Genomic DNA, 21,796 nt, shown 5'->3' on the forward strand with positions numbered 1-21,796 from the left:
ATGATACTATGATACTCACTTTATTAAAAATTAACGTACATAAAATGCCCTCCCTAATGTAAATAAAAATAATAGTTAAATTTATATAATTCTTTTCGTGTTTTAACTCAAACAATTTCTTGTAAGTGCAGCTATATTCAAGTTTAAACCTGTCGGGACATGCATAACTCATTTAATGTTGGAAAAAAAAAAGTTTTAAACAGAAACTAATTTTTGATCGTGTTCGTTATGTGTAAGAACGTCTCGTTTATTGTATTATAAACCAAAATATGGCGTTAAGATTGTGCTTATTTAGCGCTCTTAATAGTATTATACGTAAAATTAAATGGTAATAGTTATGGATTAATTTTTTGTTTTTCGGTGGTTTTTTTGTCCATGCAAAGTAGTTTTTGTGCTTTGTAATTATTAATAATTTTGTAAATTATTGTTTACAGTGTTGTGGCTGTTCCTCAGAAAGATCAGGATATCATCATTGAAGGTCCGCTCTACTGTAAAGTTACACAACTGGATGGCAAGGTTAGTAGTTTTTATTTATTTATTTATTTTTTCTTTGCTAGGAATGTATTGCGATCGTTCACATTTTCACTGGAAATAACGATTATGAGATTCTCTTAGTCAATAAAAGTGATTTTTTTTTTAGAAAATGGTGTGTGTTTATGAACAAAATACAGTCCAGCCTGGATTAACTGGGCTGGTATCCGGCTATACCCATCACGGAAAACTGAAATCCCGGTTAAACCGAATACACAGTATAACATAGTACATTTGTACCTATGAATGTACATACGTATATAAGTATGTATGTATTATACGAGTGCATAGGTAGACTCATCAGTAAGATGCCTATGTGAAAATATGTAAATTAAAATGCCGTTTCGTCCCAGAGATCAACACCTATCTTAGACGGCAATCCTTTTTTTATTTTTTACATAGATACGTACATACATAATGACCCTTCAAGAAAATCAGATATAAAAGAGTTGCTGCCACGCCTACCAATTATGTTACATCGGAAGACAAAGAATTTTCTTGTCGCCACCGAAAATTAACTTTTGTTTCGGCGCCGATCCAGGTGTACTTATGATGACTCAACATGATCCCGGTTAATCGAGGTTGTACTGTACCTCAAAAGCTCAAAACTGCAGGAAGGTTAAACCTTATATCTATATTGGACCCGGCACCACTTTGGACTAAGGGACCCAAGGGCACCACCTTTGCTCATCTGATTTTATACTTTTTTTGAGAATACCTCAAAAAATGGCTCCCAAAATTTTCTTTAAACTGCGTACCACATGGTACCCATCTGCAATCATCAATTTGCAACATTTTCCCTGGAAAATTCCATAAAGGGTCCTTCTGGAAGGTGTGGGTTGGTAGGTTTTTCCTCTAAGGGACCAAAGTGTTTGCAAGCTTTTTGTCGTACATATTTTAAAAGAAATTCTTTTACAATTAAACTTATTATTGTTATTTTCATTTCACTAATAAAAATTCTTTTTTTATATTTTAAACAGAAAGCTGGTGATAGATCTTGGAGAAGTGTTTGGGTGGTGATCAGAGGAAATTCTTTATATCTGTTCAAAGATAAGAAAGATGCTTTTTCTGAGGTGAGTACAATTTTAGATACTTTTCTTCTCTCATATTTTATTTATTTTTTTTAAATACATTTACTGTATGATCAATTGATCATTTATCTTTGCTGCTTTCTGTGAGAAATATTTCAAGTTACAAACACAAACATGACCTGATTCGCGGGATATAAAAGTGCTGAAATCTCATTTATTGGAATTTGAAACTTCTTGCTCTGTAGAGTAAAACGTTTTGTCACCGGTATGTGCCTTTATCTGTGGCCGTAGCAATAAAGAATATCATCAGTTGCCTATAAAATGAGAGGAAAATTGATCCATGTGCGTTGTTTTAATCCAGTGACTGTTTTTGCTGCCTTTTCAAAATTGAGTTTTGGTTGTGTGGGTGACCAAAATTTGGTTCAAGTGATTTCTGTCTGACTTGTAGTTAATAAAGTTCATATCTTTGGGCGAAGTGTATTATCTTTAACATATTCTAATCTTATCTAATCTGGAATCAGGTAATTCATGATGAAATAGAATGTGATTTAGGTCCATGGTGCCCCCCATTGAAAACAAATATCACCCTTGAATCATTTAAACCCAGTTTTGGTGGCTGAGCTGCCTTTGCAGTTAAACTTATTTTCAAGTCTGTTTTGCTAAGGATCTTGCCTTTGATTTACATTCTTCCTATGTTTGGAAATGTATTGTCTGCGATTATATTGCCATTGGAAGCCTTACGAGGGAGACATTAATAATAGAAAAGAAAAGTACTGTCTCAGTATTTCTCATAACAGTTTAATTATTACAAAGCGATTTATGAAATTAGTATAAAAAAATTAGTGTGAAAAAGTAAAAAGGAAAAAATAAAGAAATATATCGCATTAGACCTCAAAAGATTAAGCTTTGTTCTGGTCTTGTTCGCTACGAAGATGATAAATAAACTTAATTAAGAAATGAGTGTCACAAGAGATCACTGGGTCAGGAAGAAGCTGATGAACAATAGTGTAAAGATAGAGGCAAGACGAGAGAAAGCTAAGTAAAACAAGATAGGTTAGGACAAAAAGAGAAAAGAATTAACCTCCTATTCTTTGCCTCCATATCCGTCCAGACAATAGAAATTAAAAACTGCTCTGTTGGTAGCCAGCCACCTAAGAAGGCACTCATCCTGCATTGTCGGCCTTATTGTCGGTAAATATAGACTAATAGAGATCCATTCTAACGGCACTAATTACTTTTATTTGTTCATCTATTATTTGGTTTTCTTTATATCCACAAGTCGTGGGAGTGTTTCACAACAGATGTTTAGTCTTAGACATCAGTTCCGGGTTACATTCAGATTTTCGGCTACCTAGAGATGGCTCTGTAGATCTCCTTCTGGAGTGATTTGTCTTCTTCCCCGCATTCAGGTCTCATAAGAGACTTTTTTATTTATTTATTTTAAAAAAAGCTTTGTCTCTCAGACACCAATGAGATTTTTTCTAATTTTTGTTTTCTCCAATTTTGTCCTCAAATCTGGAATCTGGAAAATTAGATACTTCCTGTTACAATCAACAGGAGAAAGCAAACATGGTAGAGTAGTTAAAGAATGCTTACTTCGTGGTTAGGTAATAGTAGTAATAAAAGTTCCGTAACTTACAAATTCTTGTAGCTAGATCCTTGGCTAGATCTAGTTAAAGAGACTCTGAAAATTTCATTTCACCTCCTAGTATTTATTATGCTAGAATTTCTATTAAATATTCATAAAGATAAAAAGGGAAATTATGATAACGCTCTTATGTTTATGTATGTACATATGTTGAGATGAGGCTCATCAGAGCGTGAAGCACGCTGTATATATATTTATAGTGCCGCAATGCTTTCAGCATATGGATGAGCGTAACGTCCAGTATTTCACAATTGGTTTTTTAAGCTAGTAAATTACCTTTTTAATTTATATTACGCCCAAGCAAGAAAAAGTATTGTGATTGTCAGTGTTTCGAAATTTGAATTTTAACTTAAAAAACACACGTTTCTTGGTCTTAACTGCTGCACCATATTGTTTAGTAAAATATTTAGTACCAGATGCCGAGGTAGTTGAACGGTTAGAGTGGCAATACCTGTCTCAGACTCCTCAAACAATTATTTTCTGTAAAAACTCCAAATCGAAAACTATTAATTTGAGTAAAATAAATTAGTAATTGGGATAATATGCTCTAAAATCTAAAACAGAAGTAAATATGATTTTACCATTTCCATGATTTTCTAACAATACGTATTTAGTAATAGCTGGATTATCCATCTTTGTATAGTAATATAATATTATTCAAAAAATAATTAATACATCCTTTGTAAACCCACCACCTAAACACTCCGTGTTGTAATTATACTTGTTATTAAAATATTTTGTAATTAATTATAATTAATTATTATTTTCTTCATTATATAATTATGAATATATATAAAGTTTGCAAACAATAACATGCACTTTGCAGGAAGATAATGAAATATTTTGTCCCCTTCTTTGTAATGTTAGGAAAATTGTGTTCTCAATTTCACTTGGTATTTCCCTTGTATAATGATACCATTTTTACTTTTATGTTTTATTACAAAATCTATTAATCTGATCTAAATTTTGCTCGTGGCTGATAAAATAATTATTTGTTATAATTAATTAGAAAACTACATTACATTGTTTGTAATTGTTACTTTTTCTTACTGTACTCTGGGAGAAGGGGTGGTCTTATGGTAATGCAAAAAATGTCGATCGCATTTCCCCCCCCCCGGAAACGCATTCCTCTTCTCTGGCAGTGTGTTTTTTTTTTTCTGCATTTGTGTTTACAAAACGCTCAAAAATCAAAAATCTTGAAACTATGTCTCTGGTTTAGAGCTCCACCAGAGTTGCTTAGCGATCATTATCCGTCTTGATGGAAGTAGTGTTGTTCAGTTGGAAGTCCGAGCTGAAGGCTCTACCGAGCCTTTACGGCATGAGCCTTCAGAGCTCGAGCCTTATAGCCCTCGAAGCTGGAGCCGCCGTGAAGCTCAAGTTGAAGGCTCATAAAGTGCGAGCCTTTGAAAATTCTTAAGGTATTGCGACAAGTAATCAATTTCAATGAGCAATGAACATTTTAGAAATTATTGTATTCATTTTTACAATAATTCATTAACTATAAGATCATTTTATTTTAAGAAATGAATTTATTTATGAATGAGCCTTTTGAGCCGAGCCTTGGAGGCTCACCGAGCTCTCTGTGAGGCTTCAGCTCGAGCTCTCTGACTCGAACCACCCGCTGAGCCCTGAGACTTCGAGCGCTTAAGGCTCGAACCTTATAGCCTTATGGCTAATCTGTTGAACAACACTAGATGGATGTGCCACCTAACCGTCGAATAGAGTTTTCATTTTTTTTTTTTTCTTTTTTTTTAGATTTTCTCGGAGATGGTTCAAACGATTTTCTTTAACATCGACTTTATTTCTTTTTGGTACCCGCTTAGTTTTATAACTTTTTTATAAGAAAGATTTTTTCCCAGTAAAATCGTGTTTTAAGAGCACGTCTGGGGAGAAAGTAATGGAGCAAATTAATTGCTAAAATTCGGGGTTCGAAACCTTCAATCTGCTTTCCTTCCTCTCTGCAGATTTCAAAATTCTGGGACCTTTTTTTTTTTTTTTGTAGCCAGTCTTCCGTCATTTTAGAGTAATGTTCACTTTTTTCTTGTTTACCTTTTTGTTTAAAACAGAGTTCGAATAATCAACCTTGAGAATTGTTAGTAATAGAAAGCCACATGTGATTGAGGGTGTCAAACATTTAATTATTATAATCGATTCCTAGATCTTATTAAAGAGTAAGGGCTTATTTATTCTATAATTATTACGTAAGTACATTGGGAACGGCTTAGAAACCAGTTATGGACCATGATCCTTTTGTTACTTACCGTCCTGTGATTAATATGTCGTGTAATATGTTAATTGTATTTACTTATCAAGTTAGTATATAACTACAATACACATATGTACACCAAAAAAAGAACAACTAACCAGTTGCCTGTCGAACGCGCTTTCATTATCCGATCAGACTTAAGTTAACTTGTACTAATACTAGTATTTCTTTATTCGATAGAAGGAGAAATGTAAACAGACTGTTGTTTTCGGCGGGAACACAGGCTGTTGTTAGTTTTTTTTTGTCCAAAAGGCGCGCTAGTTAATCTTTTTAATCAGTGAAAGTATTTCGTCATCATTTTAATTACGTTATATACTTTTGTATATTATTATTTTTGTTTATTTAATGTTTACTTCATTTCTTTTCTTTGTTTTTTTAAAATTTTTCGAAGGTATTATTTCCTTTCTAACTCCAAAAAGATTATTTCTTTGTTTAAAAAGTACAAGTGTGATTATTTTCACCATGTAAAGATTACAAGTTTATAAACATATGTTCGTACTTTATTTACACCTTCTAATTTTAGTAGTAATGGTTTTCTTTTAGTTTAATGCTATATTTGTGTTGTTTTTTTTGTTTTTTTTAAAGTGTTTGAAATAACCTTCAATCATGGTTAACCTTTTTTTATCTTTTCTCACTGGAATCTGACACGAACAGCTGTGAAAACGAAGTGTTGTTAAAAAAAAAAGAAATCGTATTTCTACGTGTTTTATTTATTTTAGAACTAGGAACTAAACGGTGTTCATATAGTTATATTTGTTTTCTTATTTAAAAAAAAAAATATTTTTAATAAAATACTTCAAATGAAAGATACCACAGTTTTCAATAAACATAGAGGCTAGTATAGTAAATATGCCGCCGTACAATGGCAGTAAATAGAGCGTAGTTAATTCGTAGTTAGTACAATATGTTTGATAGTTTTTTTATCTATTTATTGTTTAGATCAGGGATGGCGAACCGTTTTGAGACGTGGGTCACTTATACCCATTTGCACAAGAGTTAAGTTTAAAAATTTTAAACTGAATATTTTCAAAAAACTAAACATCTTTAAAATTCTGTTGGCTTAACTGGGGTAAAACGAGACGAAACAAAAGTGCTACGGAAGTCTCTCTTTTTACAAATATAACTGTACAAAAGTGTGTTTTATCTGAAGAAAAATCTAAATATGGTTATTTGCTTTGGGTTGTCGACTTTTTTTGTTACAAACAAAATATGAGTAAAATTATACATTTTATTTTATACTTTGTATACACTTTTACCTTATTTCAAATACTACAAAAGTATTTGTAGTCATTTACGTTTTAGAACTGTAATGATCAAACTAAAGGTTATAGATAGGCATTTAAATTTGCTTTTGTGTCAATACGCGTGATTGAAAAAAAACTATAGATAGAATATAAATTATCCACAACAATTAGAAAATCTAAATCAACCCACGTAAACAAACAAATGGTTGTCTAGCAATTGTGGGTCAGTGAAAAAGCTTGCGCGGGTCCATAAGTTCACCATCACTGGTATAGATTGTTCCAATTTCAATTCCTAATAGAGGAACCTTTAGGTAGGAATTCCTAAAAAGGTACCTTCAGGAGATTGAATTTCAAAACCCCCAAATTTCGAAAATTCGATTTGCTCACAATACTGTCTCGTAGTAGAAGAAAATAAATTTTTGTATAAATAATTTTTTGCAATTTGAGGAATTGCTAGGGATTTATTGGAGGAATTGCTAGGGATTTATTGGAGGAATTGTTAGGGATTTATTGGAGGAATTGCTAGGGATTTATTGGAGGAATTGGTAGGGATTTATTGGAGGAATTGCTAGGGATTTATTGGAGGAATTGCTAGGGATTTATTGGAGGAATTGCTAGGGATTTATTGGAGGAATTTTTTTAAAAAAAAATAAAAGGGATACGAATGAATAATTCTGTACCTTGTTATTGATAAAATTAATTAAAAAGTAATTCACAATATGCATATTAATTAAAACAATGCTGTTTTATAATTAACACAATTATAATTAGTACGGGTATTTTTATTGTGGAAAATACTAAGTTTAGTGTTAGAGTTTGGTAAATATAATTCGTATTTTAGGAGCAAATATATGTATATATATAAAACCTCCTAATTTTACAACGCATTTTTCTCTATTTTTACACGTAGCCCATAATTTCTTGTCAGTTTAGCTTTCATTTTCAAAACCAGCTGGAAATTGTCTTGTTAGATAGACAGTGTTTCTATAAAAAAAAAATCTTCTAAATTTTCCTTGTTCGGGAAGAGCATGTAATGAAGAGTATTAAGTGTGTAGATTTTTTTTAAAAATATAATGGTCCACAAGTTAATGAGGGTTCGTCTCTTTCTCTTACAGAACTTACACTGTAAGATTTGATGTAAGTTTTCGTAATTCTAGTTTTTTGTTGTTGTTGTTGTTCCACCCAGAAATTGTACATTTTTTTTTTGGATCATACGACTCAATTACTCAGGTTTTTAAACGAGTAAAATATTCCATGCCATTTTGCGACCCCAACCCATGCTTGTGTCATGAACATGAGCTAATAATAACTCCTACCTTGGGATTTTTCACCTTGGTTTTCTCATGCTCTGAAAGTTTTCACAGTTATACACTTTGACACTTTGTACACCCCATATTTCTGTTTTACGGAATACCTATGGTTAACGGAAGGAAGTTCCACTTTGAGGTTTCCTGATCAGTTGCCCTGCTCATTACATCATATCTGTCTATATTTGTAATTTGTACTGTTATAATTGAATCTTCAGACAAGATCATCGTACTTTACCGACCAGAAATTGAATTAAAATAAATAAAACAGATCAGGCTATTTGCTGTAACCACGCACAATAAGTTATGTCTCAGTCCATACAAACCATCTGTACTCACAAATAATGTCTCAAGAAGCTTGCACTACCACAAAGAAGTAACATCCTTATCAGGAATTTTGGGTAACAATATTCCTTCCATCCACTACCAATCTGTAGGGGAGGAGCGGAAGCAGACCCTTTCCGCTTATTTGCTAAACATTTTGGGGGGGGGGCCGGAAACACGAATTGCTTGAACAAGAGGAAGTGAGAATATTCAAAGTCTCGTTTATTTGTTGACTTCTGTCCGTGTCAACGACATTTTTAGCTACCCTATTTAATCCTTCCTATTATAAAATGTGGGACGCTAAACCGTAAATTGTATTCCCAAATACTCCTTTACAGAAAGTGGCAAGTAAAAATTTCTGGAATATTTGAAATTTAGGAGTGCCGTCTCCCAATGGATTATGTAAGAACAAATTATATAAATTCATCATCGTAACATGATCTAGTTTTAGCCATGACATTGGTACTATACTCGAACGGCCGTGACTAGTTTTACGACGACAATAGAATGATCTAATCACCACGTTTGAGCTTTTTATAAATGTTTTTGTTTTATTTATTTATTTATTTTTTCCCCCGCGTCACCTCCGTTTCACCGCGCACCCAAGAACTTCGTCACAAAAAAAGTGGTGTGAACACTCTCACGGCTTCCTATTACCACAATTATTCTCGTAATTGAATTTCCTGGAAATTTAGAATTTCTTCAGAAAGTAGACGTCACGGTTCCTCCCAGAATCTTGCAGGTTCTCTAGAGAAAAATCTTCGAACTAAACTATTAGACCTAGTATTTTATTTATTTTTTCTCTCTCTCTCTCTCTCTTTTATTGCGGTACAATCAGCGCGTTGGCGCTATAAGTAACAATGATAGAAGTGAGCAGTAGATACAAACGAGTGGTAGAAGTTACCCAGTGGTAACACTCCAAAACATTAGGCTATTAGTCACTCTCTTCACTTGAGAGGAGATCACGAGGCCACTGTCTTTTAAGGCGTCTTGTCCCCGGGTTATCAGGAAGAGTTCTAGAAGAAAGATTTTTGAGCTAGAGGATTTATATGAGATTGCAGGTTGAAGTGGAGTTTTCTGTATCTTGTTTTCAGCGACTTGGGTGACAAAAGGAATGTTAAGGTCAGAGTGTGTATAGTCCAGGTTGGGAGACATAAAATGGAGCGTGTACAATAGTTCCAAGTATTTTAGATTGTAGAGATTGAATCCTTTGGAGATTGGAACGTTTGGTTGAACCACACAGTTCTATTCCATACGCCACATATGGGTTTCAAATTAGAAGTATAAATCAGTCTTTTGTTGTCCAGAGAGAGAGTTTTGATCTGTCGTCTAAGAGTCTTTTAAGTAGTCGATAGCGTCTGTTCAGTTCTGTTCTTTTAAGTCTTGTGTGGGTTAAATGTTTTAAAATTGTAATTTTAAATTGAAACATGAAATTCGTGTACCACCACGCGAATGGTGTCCGCTAATAAATTGTACTTTGTTCAAAAACTTAACAAGAGTGGCGCTTCTAGTAAAGCATATTTGCTGGCGACCGCCATATGTTGGCAGCTGGCAGAAGTGTGCCACACAGTTCGGTCGGCCAACTTGGTTCATTATCACCGCGACACAATGAATATTAATGAATCTAGGGTAAAAACATCAGTAATGCCAAGCCCGGGGTGCTGGCCAGCGCGGTGTCACGCTTTGTGAATTATGCGCGCATGGCACCTTTGTAGGGACGGATGTTCTGTGGTACGTACATAATCGCCCGCATGGCAGCAGTTGTTTGTTTTGTAAATAAGTTTGGGCCGTTATAACTTCCGAACATTGTTTTATTTTTTTAAAAAAAATTGATATACACAAGAGAAATAGTTAAATAAGATACAGAAAACTTCTCGTAAATTGTAATGTTAGATCTACTCAGTGTCCCCCAAGAAAAGCTCCGAAGATCCAGGTGTGATGCACAAATAAACTGACGTGAATATTTTCACTTCCTCTTGTTCAAGCAATACGTGATTCCCCTACAGATTGGTAGTGGATAGAAGGAATATTGTTACTCAAATTCCTGATAAGGATGTTACTTCTTTGTGGTAATGCAAGCGTCTTGAGACATTATTTGTGAGTACAGATGGTTTGTATGACTGAGACATAACTTATTGTGCGTGGTTACAGCAAATTGCCTGATCTCTTTTTTTTCTAATTCAATTTCCGGTCGGTAAAGTAGATGATCCTGTTTTTTTTTACAGGAAGTGTAATGTCCAACCATAACTCAATACTTTCTGGAATACTTCGTTCCATGTAAGGTTTACAGTGTGGCTGTGTGTGCAATCTGTGTATCTTTAGTGTTAGTAGTAAAAGAAGTCGAGCATTACTCTACGTATTAAGAATGGCATAAATTTTGTATGTCAGTCCACTTCCACTTCTATCTCCTCTAACTTTCTCTAATTGTCTTTCTGTTCTCTATTATCCAGCTCCGGAAATACCTTTGTATAATAGCAGGGGGTGGCTTTTTTTATTTATTGAATTAGGAATTTATCTTGCATCTGCGGAGTTATCAAGTTAGGAATCGTTCCTTAAGAAAATAAAATAGTTCTTTCAAGGAAACCAGAGAATTGAAATGAGAAATTATTCTTTCTTAAAACAAAGCAGTTTTGAAATCGCTTTTTTTTCCTCTTCCTTGTTTTGATGATTCCGGAGTTTTATTGAATTATTTTTTTGGGGGAATTTTGTCAAAGATGGTTCCATAGATTCACTTTACTTCGCCCATCTTACGAGGTGTGGCTATTAAATAACGAGACTGATGCTGTAAAACATTTTACTTTAAATTTATACATATTTAGTTATTATCACCTTCAATATACACCCCACCCCTATCCCTAAAACGCTCCATGCGAATTTACCATTGTTCGAAACAGTGCTGGAAGTCTTTTTCTGTGAGCTCCTGCATGATGCTTGCCGCTTTTTCTTTCACTCAGCTTCAACGGACTGAAATCGTGTTCCTTTTAATGCAGATTTGACTTTGGGGGAACAGATAAAAGTTACGTGGGGCCAGGTCAGGCAAGTAAGGCGGATGGCCTAAAACTGGGATGTTGTACTTGGCTAGAAACGTCTTCACCGACGTTTGCAGTGTGAGCCCGGCGCGTTGTCTTGATGGAGAAGAACTCCGTGGCTTGTACTTCCACTAATCGGGTCGTTTTTTTCCTTACTCTTGCTCACGGAGTTGAGCAAGCACCTCACCGGTAGTAATGTTGATTAATTATAATCGGATATTTTCATCTGTTTTGGACGTGGGAAGGGCGACCCGGGCGGTCATCATCTCCGACGTCTTCTCGGCCATCTTGGAAACGCTTGAACCATTCAAAAACTCGCGCACATGATACAACATTCATCGCCATAAACTTCTTTTAATAAAAGATAAGAGTTTCAGTAGCGGTTTTACCCAAGTTTTGATGTGAAATTTCACGACAATTCGTTGCTCTACTACGTTGTGTAGTGAATCATGTTTTCGGCAAAACGAAACTAACACCTCTTACACCACAAACACGTCAGGTTCCGGTCAGACAGATTTCTCTATAAACACGAGAGAGACGCTGGCAATCGAAAGAGAAGAGGCTTTACACTGCACAGCTGTTTGGTCATTAGGATTTGGCGCATGCATAGTTCTTCTGTAGCAGCATCAGAGTCTCGTTATTTAGTAGCCACACCTCTTGTATTGTGAAGGGAAGTATACATAATTACAAACCGGATTACAATGTTTACTGAATGGATTTTGTAAGTTTTTTTAAAAAAAAAGAACATCGTGTATAGATCAAGACGTTTTTAATTGAATAATGAGTTTTATGGCATTTTGATTAAAAATGGATTTTAACACCTCAAGAGTTGCAGTAATCAAATAATTACAGTACTTAGTCTTTATTGATCTCAACTTGATTTTTTTGATCGACCACCAATCAAAAATTATATTTCGATTTAATTTTTAGCGTAAATATAGAAATCTATACAGCTGTTTCCAAACTACATGATTTTATACAAGTATATAGGGGGTGTTTTCTTTTTTTACACGGACATTTTTTGACGTCATAGATTTTAGTTTAGCGGATTAGTAGTAGTAAGTAGACGTAGTGGGTGGGAGAAGAAGGAGGAGAGATGATGTTATTTCCAAGTGTTTGTGTGCTCTACTAGTAAAGTTTTGGCCGCCGAACTATATTCTACGAACTATGTATTCCTAGATAGAGAGAGACAGAGAGAGTGAGTGAGTGAGAGAAGGATCTTTTTCACAGATCAGTTTGAGTGCGTGAGATCAGTAGAGAGTATACAGCATCTTAGAGAGGTACGAGTAGTGGTGATGTCCTCTGCGGAGTTATTGGATTTATTTCAAGTTCAGTTGGTCTGCCAACTGGACAGTGCGCTCCTCCATCATGTGAACAGTCTAGTAAGCTGTCAGAATTTATTTCTTCTTCTTCTTCTTTTATAGTAAGATCTATGAGTTCGTCTTAGGAGATAGAGAGTGTGATATTTTTAGTATCCCAATACACCATTATAGTGGGCGGTTTATAGTTCTACTTTCACTTTTACTTCCTAGAAAGACGAAATGTGTATTGATAAAATATTTTATCAAATTTTCAAAATAGTTGACCGGAAATACATATTTTCCAGGTATCTTTGAATTATAAAGAAATCGATCATTTGAGTGCATGTGCGCTGAGTAGAATATAAAAGCATTTTCAAACTCAATTTTGTTTTTCTTTTCAAATTCCGAACATTTAAGTCATACTTATATTCTTATCACTTAACAAGGGACTTAGGGGTAGTATACTTTAATAGAATTTCCATGAATAAGTTTGCAAATAAAAGTTTTTAGATTAATCGTTTTTTGTAATCATTATACAAAGTTGAAATAAAATCGATAGAGCTTTTTGGGAGAAATTGTTTTTCAAATACGAAAGATTTATTAATCGATAAAGCGGCACTTCCGCTCAGCTGTTTTTTCCAAATTTACTAATTCAGTCTCTTATTTGATTCTTACCTTCTTGATTATTCACATTGTTACGTCAGTCAGTAATAGCACTTTAAAAAATGAAGTTTAACGACGACTCCCCTCTCCTTTAAGTACCCAATTAATAGAATTTTCTTGGTATAAACTATAGTTTATAAATAGAGACTGCATATGTGCAACAACTATTAGGCTAAGTAAATCGTTGCAGCTATAATACTAAAAAATATCAAAAATTTTATAAACTGATACTTCCGTTTGATCTATTTTGGCCAAAAGCTTATTTTGGTGTTCTCACAATCAGCGCTTAAGCTTATCAAATTTAAATTTACTGCAAAACGGTTATATCCGGTAAGCGAAATTTAAAAATAATAATAATAATAATAACAAGAGAGTTTGAATCCAGCTGCTGACCCTTAGATTTTCTCCTCCCTTAGGAGCGTCTTACAGCTCACTGTCCGGTGATGGACAGTGATGTCTGTAACGTGAGAACACTGTCCAGGGGCCGGCAGTGCTCTAAAATAAAGCTCCGGGCGCCAATAACCTTAGATGATGACGCGCCTTAAATCATTAAAAAAAAAAAAAAAAAAAAAAAAAAACCAAGAAAATGCCAAATTATAATCGAAATTTTACGTTAAACAATTTCCCAGTACGAGGGTCGTTTGAAAAGTCAGTGCAAAAATAAAAACTACTTAATGTTTTGGGGTAAACCTTTTTTATTTTTCAACATAGTCTCCTTTTAGGCTTATACACTTCGTCCAACGCTGCTCTAGTTTGTTGATCTCTTCCAAATAATAGGATTTGTCCAAGTCTGAAAAATAGCCGTTCGTTTCTGCAATCACCTCCTCGTTTGAATAAAATCTTTTTCCCGCCAGCCATTTCTTCATATTGGGGAACAAATAGTAGTCCGAGGGAGCCAAGTCTGGAGAATAGGGGGGATGTGAAACGAGTTAGAACCCTATTTCCATTAATTTTGCGACCACAACTGCTGAGGTGTGAGCTGGTCGTGATGGAAAAGGACTTTTTTGTGGGCCAATCGTGGGCGTTTTTCTTGCAGCTGGGTTTTCAAACGGTCCAATAACGATGAATAATATGCACCTGTAATAGTTTTACCCTTTTCCAGATAGTCGATGAGGATTATTCCTTGCGAATCCCAAAAGACAGTCGCCATAATCTTTCCGGCCGAACGCCTTTTTTGGCGCAGATTCCCCCCTTGGTAACCCATTGTTTAGATTGTTCTTTGGTCTCAGGAGTGTAGTGATGTATCCATGTTTCATGCACAGTGACGAAACGACGCTTAAAGTCCTGCGGATTCTTCTGGAACAGCTGCAAACCGTCCTTGCAACACTTCACACGATTTCGTTTTTGGTTCAAGCGTGAGCAATCGCGGCACCCATCTTGCGGATAGCTTTGTCATGTCCAAATGTTGATGCAAAATATTATGTACCCGTTCATTCGAGATGCCCACAGCACTAGCAATTTCACGCACCTTCACTCTTCTGTCATCCATCACCATATCATGGATTTTATCAATGATTTCTGGAGTAGTAACCTCAACAGGGCGTCCAGCGTCACTTGTTCCCATATGGCCACTCCGAAAATTTTGAAACCACTTATAAACTGTTCTAATCGAAGGTGCAGAGTCACCATAATGTTTATCAAGCTTCTCTTTAGTCTCCTGAGGCGTTTTGCCTTTCTTTTTCGTCCATTTTTTGAAAATCACTCGACTTCCTCGATTCAAACGAATGCCAAACACAAAGAAATAGACCGATCTGGCTGAAACTTGGTGTGTGTTCTTCCAAGAGATGCTACTAACTAAACATAACCTCGATACGCGCCAGTGGTGCTATCTCTCTGTCTTTGCACGGACTTATCAAACGACCCTCGTACCTATATCTTTCCACCAAACCAAATTCACATCTCTTCACTATTTTCTCATGAAATAAACTTCTAATTTACAAAAAAAAAAAAAAAAAATCTGCACTGAGAGAGAACATTGAACGGAATTCGGTAGTACACTAAAAAAAATGATTCTAGTTGACTCGCGTTAAATTTAAAAAAAAATTAAATAAATACAATAAAATAAATACGACTTCTTGATGTCCAGATAAGAGATTTAATTGGTAAATCTATTTAAGATCAAGTTCCTGGCTCTGTAACGACTGAGTCGTTAATCCTCTTAAACAAACAGTTTTTGGACACCTGTAATTACAATACCTGAAACAGAATTCATTACTAGTCAGCCAGGTAATAATGATCTCTTTTACCTTTCTCTGGCCACCATTTCTCTGTCCTCCAATCATTACGTAACATTTATCACCTGGCAAAGGAAAAGTAAACAATGTATGTATTAATTGTAAGAAATACAATAAAAAAATAAATAAATAAGTGTATAATATAAACGATTTAAATAATAATAATTGAATTTTAGAAGGTGATAATCGGTAGGTTACGTATTACAATTCTTTTTTGTCCTTTTTCTGTCTCTCTCTCTCTCTTTTTGGAACTTTCTATTGGGTCACACATGAACTGGTAACTTGGATCACATTCAAATTGTCCAGATCCCGCTAACTTGTCTGGGAACACCCGCATGTCTTTCTCTTACCTCTATGTTCTTTCGGTTCTAACTCAAGAAAGTTTCTCCGAGAATTCAGAACGTTTCAAGAGTCGTACTGAAGAAGAGTTTTTGTGCATTACACTGACGAAATCATTCACGTTAGTCCTCTCCTCAAAGATCTGCCCGAAAAACCAAAAAAAATTTTCTAGTTGATTGTTACAAAAAATAAAGGTTCAAAAAATTCTTGGAAATTCACGGAAAATTTCTATTAGCCACAGGTGTTTCCTGGAAGTGGAAAATTCATTATTTAAAAGAGGAAGTTCCGGTTGAAGAATTTTCTTTAAACGCCTAAATTTTAACAACATATTTAAACATTCTTAAATGAGGTAAAAGCGCATGTTTTGTACACAAACAAAATGGCACGTTAGAGGAAATCTAACCCATCTCCCCACTCTCTCTCTCTCACCCTCTCTCTTTTAAAAGATTGATAACAATATTTTTCGAAGTTATAATTACGACAATACGCAAAGTCTGCAATAAATTTTGTTAGTTGCAAAATTTTCCCGTATCTTGCAGTCTAGATTTTTTAGCCACTTCTTGTAATCTGGCTCAGATCGACCCCTACTTTTGTTAAATAGACCCCTCGGGGGGTCTAAGATAAGACCACTTTGGCGACCTCTGATCTAGCGAATCCATAAAAACGATGTATTAAATGCTGTACGGGAATCATCACAGTCTATTTTTTAAGTGTTCGTGGAAATTTAAATAGAAGATCAAGAAAAACACTGATTATGAAACTACCATACAATAATGTTGAGAAGTCATTCCAGATCTTAAGATGTCGGTATGATTGCATTAGAAAGGGAAACAATGGTTGTTTTTTATCTCTTGTAAAGAAATAAATTTGGCGTACAACATGGTTACCTAACAATTGTCATTACCAGTGTGTTTGTGGTTACAATGGCTCTAATAAAGTAATAATAAAGAAAGTAAGCTAGTGTCCACAATTCCGGTTACAATAAAGTAATAAGTCCACCATGTATAATAATAATAATAATAATAAAACATTTAAGAACCTCGTATTCTGCAACTTATTCGGTGATTACAATAAGTTGCATGTCCTATATATGAGTGCAAAGGCATTTTTTGCATGCCTTTATAATTATAGTTTAGTATTTTAATTAAATTGTTTAAAGAAATAATTATGTATTTATTTATTTATCTGACATAATGTATTTCACAACACGTTTCACAAATAAATGTATCCGCCACGTACTCCGATTAAAATCGTAATTTCATCTTTAAAGTTCTCTCATAAAACAAAAGAAGCTGACGTTTTCAGCGCCACGGTATTCTCATCAGCTGGGAGTTGTTGCGTATTATTTTTTTAAGCATCAACAAATGATTGTGGAAGCTGTAGGGCCCCCCCCTAAAAAAAAAAATAATTAGACAGAGACACAAGCGTTTTGGACTCAACGGGGGTACTCAAAACGGATGTTTCCGGCCAAAATTTTGTCACTTTCGCAATGACTTCCTCTTAATTGAGTGTATTAAAATAAAGTAACTCAATTATGACTGACGTAGTTCCATTCATGAACGCTGTATCTTTCTTACAAAGATAAATGTAAAAAAATTTAAAGAAAAATGACATAACAAATTTTAAAAATCTACATCAGTCCCCGCTTTAAGCTTGGATATAAATTGCTTATCCTTGCAAACATTTTTTGCGTGCAAAAAAAAAGACATATGTATATTTAGTACTTTGGCGTATAGTAGCGGATATATTTGCATTACAGAACAGAAATAGGTGGGCAATTAAAAAGTTTGTACTCAACTTTTACTAACGTCTGTTTGAACCAGCAGTGGGGAGCGTAATACTGGACAGGAAATGACGCTGTTAGGTACGCTTGTTCCTTACTTTTTTTTTTTTTTTTGGTCGTAAGGGTTGTCTCAAGTTTTAAATTTGGTCTTTCTACTTGTTTCCTTATACACAGTAGGAGATTACGAATGTAATCACAGAGAACATCTCCAAACTCAAGCTCAAATTGCAACAGCTACAGTGGTTCCTCGGTTTTCGAACGATTTGACTTTCCAACAAATCGGTATTCGACCAAGAAATTCGAGAAAATATTGTCCTTGAAATCCGAACAAACATTTGGAACTCGGAACACCCGAGATGAGCCGAGATGTTTTTTGTATTTACACTTTTAGATCTTATTTCTTGTTTAGATACATGTTTTTACGTAAAATATAAAAATTAGGCCAGTAAAACGGCCTAATATTTCTGGGGCTTAGAAACGAAATAAACTGGCATAGTTTACATTATTTCTTATGGGATAAATTGTTTCGGTTCTCGACCGTACTTTCGGAACGAATTGTGGTCGAGAACCGAGGTACCACTGTATTATTCCTTGCGACGCTTTAAAGTTTGTTTTTTATTTTTGGTTGGGGGCAATTCCCTCAAAAATGATTGCAATTATTTCTTTTAAAAAAACTAGTTTTAAACTAGTTCAATATTACTTTTTTTAAAACGTTTTGCTAGGAAAATGGGGGGCGTTTCCCGCTATTTAAGTTTTCCACAAAATTGCTTCTTTTTTTCCCGAACAATTTACTGTGTAGATATATACATATTGGAGCTCGTAGCCTGTACAGTTGTAGTCTCTTGGTTACAGACAAAACTATCCCCCCCCATCACCGGGACAGTGAGCTATAAAGAAGCTCCCCTAGGTAAAGAAAAATATAGCGGTTAGCAGCTGGATTCGAAAAACCGCCGGAAATCTCTCGAGTGGGAATCGCTAACCACTCAGCTAATCCCTGTATAGGTATTGTGAAAACAGCATTGCTGAAAATTCAGCTTCCAAAAACAAAAAAAAAATTAGTGTGAAAACTAAAAATGCATTTTCACTGAATTTATTTAAATTCTGAATTTTTAAATTTTCCCGATTTGTTTTAAAATTGTGAAGGACATTTTTCTATTAAGTTTTTCCTCACTGGACTATAGGTACTACAGGTCTTATGTTGTAATTTATAAAAAAAACTAAAGATAATGTGTCCACATTGCTGGATTTCATCCGCAGCACGCATATTTTTAATAGTTTGGCAATTTATTTCCCCAGTAAATTTGCGTAGTTAAATACACACATTTACATACGAAACTTTAGGAAGGAAAAAAAAAAAGCCCCGCCCTCTAGGTATCATTGCATGTTGTAACATGTATGGAGCATGCAAGACGCTGCTTTCAAACACGGATAGTTAGCGGGCCTATTTATATCGTCGTATGAGGAGAGAAGATCACTATGGCAACCTCTCTTATGGATTCACTAAACTACCATGACAGGAATATACAAGTGTGTGTGTGTGTTTTAGGGCCTGACTCATTGAATGAAATACGTAATATAGTAACATGACCTAATTTTTTATAGGAAGGAACTAAACTGTTGATAAAAAAGTGCGAATGTAGCACACCTGTGCGACTTAAATTGGAACTAAATCCCAGTAGAGATTTTTTGCATATCAGTGAAACAGTTTGCTCCTCTAAAAAATCGTCCGAGAAATCAGCTTATCAGGGCGGCACTGAAGTTGGTTTAGAATATTTTACGAGTCAGCTGACTCTTAGTTCCTGATGTGCTCTATCCTGATGGATAGGACAGCCTGCTAGATCCTTGTTACTCTTCATGGTTTTTGCTGGAGCCAATATTTGGGTTGGTGACAAATTGAATCGCATTTTCGTGTCCGTCTACAAACAGTACTAATTTTGCAGCTGCATTTTTTTTTTTTAGAGGCTGCCGCCTCCAAAGCGATTTCTCCACCAAAGTTGGTGGCCAGTCCTGCACCCAATTAGAATATTTATGGGTTATAACCTTGGGAATAGTTGTAATGAAAAGTCATGTGAGTGTACATTCTGCAGAAAAAAAAGCATCATTTGCTAAGAAAGTCCGTTAAAAGAAAAGATAATATTAGCCACCATACTATTAATCCAATATATGGCCCGCATATAATAAAACTACTTGTGTATTTATCGGGACAGTTAAAGTAAAAAAAGACAAACCAACCGTTGGTTAATGGTACAATGTTCCGTCAGAATCTCTCTGTCTGGTTTTGTGATTATATAAGGAGTTCGCACAATTAAAATTTCCTGTTCCATCCGAGTTCAAACTGAATACCAAAAAAATTTTCGCCCGCTGTTTTATCAGAAACCAAGTTCGGTTACCAAACCATGTATTACAGTTTCGGGCTTGCGCAGTAGGTTGTTCCTTTTGCCTGCAGTGCGGAGATTACACAATTTTTTTTTTTTCGGGCATGCGCAGTAGGTTGCTCCTTTTGCCTGCAGTGCGGAGGTTACACAAATTTTGTTCAGGCATGCGCAGTAGGATGCTCTATTTGCCTGCAGTGGGAAGGTTACACAAATTTTTTTCCAGGCATGCGCGAAGTAATTTCAAGTTATTCATCAGAACCGAAATTCAAATAGAAATTAATCATATTTTGGATCTCGAAAGCACAACTAAATCATCATTAACCAGTTGGCAACTAATAATAAATTACCTGTTGAATATTTCATAAAATTATTTTAAAATTTAAATAATTTTGTAAAAATTGTCCAGAATTGACACTGGCGGCGCCACTCTACACAATCTCCCTCCTAACCATCCCCCACCCTATACAAAGTAATTGTCCACAGCATAAGGTTTCTATAATGGTCCCATTGGCTTCGTCAGGTGGTTCAGTATTAACTCCACTGGAGTGTAGTCATGTTGGTGCGTGTTGAGTGGATGATGTTCGTGGTGATTACGTAGTGTCCTGTGCCGAACATAAAAGTTTTTACTTGCCTAGGATATCTCAGTCTTTATTGTATAAATTATTTTATTTTTATAGAAGTATTTGAAGGGTAAACTCCTTTATTTTTTATTGATAAAAGTATTTCAGTTTTCTTAATATGATAAAAAAGTAAGTTTGAATTAATTGGTTGCTATAGTTACTGACGTATATATGTAGAAGTGGTACACAACTCTCACGACTTCCTGTAACATCTAATTCGCTAAGTACTAACTTAGCTTTCAATACACATGGCTTGGGTTAAAGGGCATGCCGGTGTATCTCCAATAGTATGGCAGTTAAACATGCTAAGAGAGCTCTCTCTGTAGTTGGAGAACCTCTGTGCACCTGTTATCTTTCCTTGGATGTTAGAAATTTTGGATAAAAAACTTGATTTACATAAATTGTGAGGAATAATACATAAAATCAGCTGACATGAAAGGGAAATAAATATGAAGTCTGTCTTCAACCATCTGTATCGGTGACATCTATTTCGTAAAGTAGTACTTCCACTTGGCCAATCTTAACTAAAGCCTTATTGTAGCAACTTCTGACGATAGCTACTTGAACAAAACATCAAATTTACCTTCTTTTTTTCCTTTTTTTTTTGTACTGATTGATTAATTTTAGGTGCCATTAATTTTAACGGATATTTCAGGGGCTAAGTGAATGGAATGCTTTGATCCTTATGGTGTGTTTGATGGGCTAGAGTTAGCCTGTAGGTTCGCAGCTTACCCAATTTGTGGTTATTAAGAGAGAAAAATACAAGTTTTCAACCTAAATAAAGGAAAAACATGATTTGGAAAATGTGTCTTCACGACTTCCCGCGAGAAAGACTACGGTGTACTTAAAAGTATAGTACCCAACTGGTTACCTTCATTAACAACCTCTGCATGTTCTTACGGTTATTCCTTGAGTGAATCAAGATGAGGGATACCCGCAGAGAAAAAGAATTCCTGAAGAAGATGTTTTGTCCAGTTCTCCTTTCCCTGCTAGATTCTTCCTAATTTTTCTTTGCTTTTTTTCCCCCTTGAAAATACAGCATTTACAGGGTAAATTTGGTCATGTCCAATTTACATATAGCTTCAGCGAAAGTGGCCATGT

General features: G+C 35.0%; 1 protein-coding gene across 12 annotated transcripts in view; it reads left to right on the top strand.

Moving 5' to 3' along the window:
- The window catches only part of RhoGAP19D (Rho GTPase activating protein at 19D), a 270,087-nt gene that overhangs the window by 213,041 nt on the left and 35,250 nt on the right, over window positions 1–21,796 (top strand). For all 12 annotated transcript variants that reach the window (XR_012454373.1, XM_074115154.1, XM_074115153.1 and 9 more), the window contains 2 exons: window positions 435–516; window positions 1,512–1,604. Coding sequence is in view for 11 of the 12 variants with exons in the window: in XM_074115154.1 (XP_073971255.1) it covers window positions 435–516; window positions 1,512–1,604 (175 nt within the window). In the remaining variant the exon portion in view is untranslated. The remainder of the gene's footprint in view (window positions 1–434; window positions 517–1,511; window positions 1,605–21,796) is intronic.

The sequence above is a fragment of the Rhodnius prolixus genome, unplaced genomic scaffold (genome assembly GCF_049639745.1).
Source record: "Rhodnius prolixus isolate KJV_2025 unplaced genomic scaffold, Rpr scaffold_7, whole genome shotgun sequence".
Classification (NCBI taxonomy): domain Eukaryota; kingdom Metazoa; phylum Arthropoda; class Insecta; order Hemiptera; family Reduviidae; genus Rhodnius; species Rhodnius prolixus.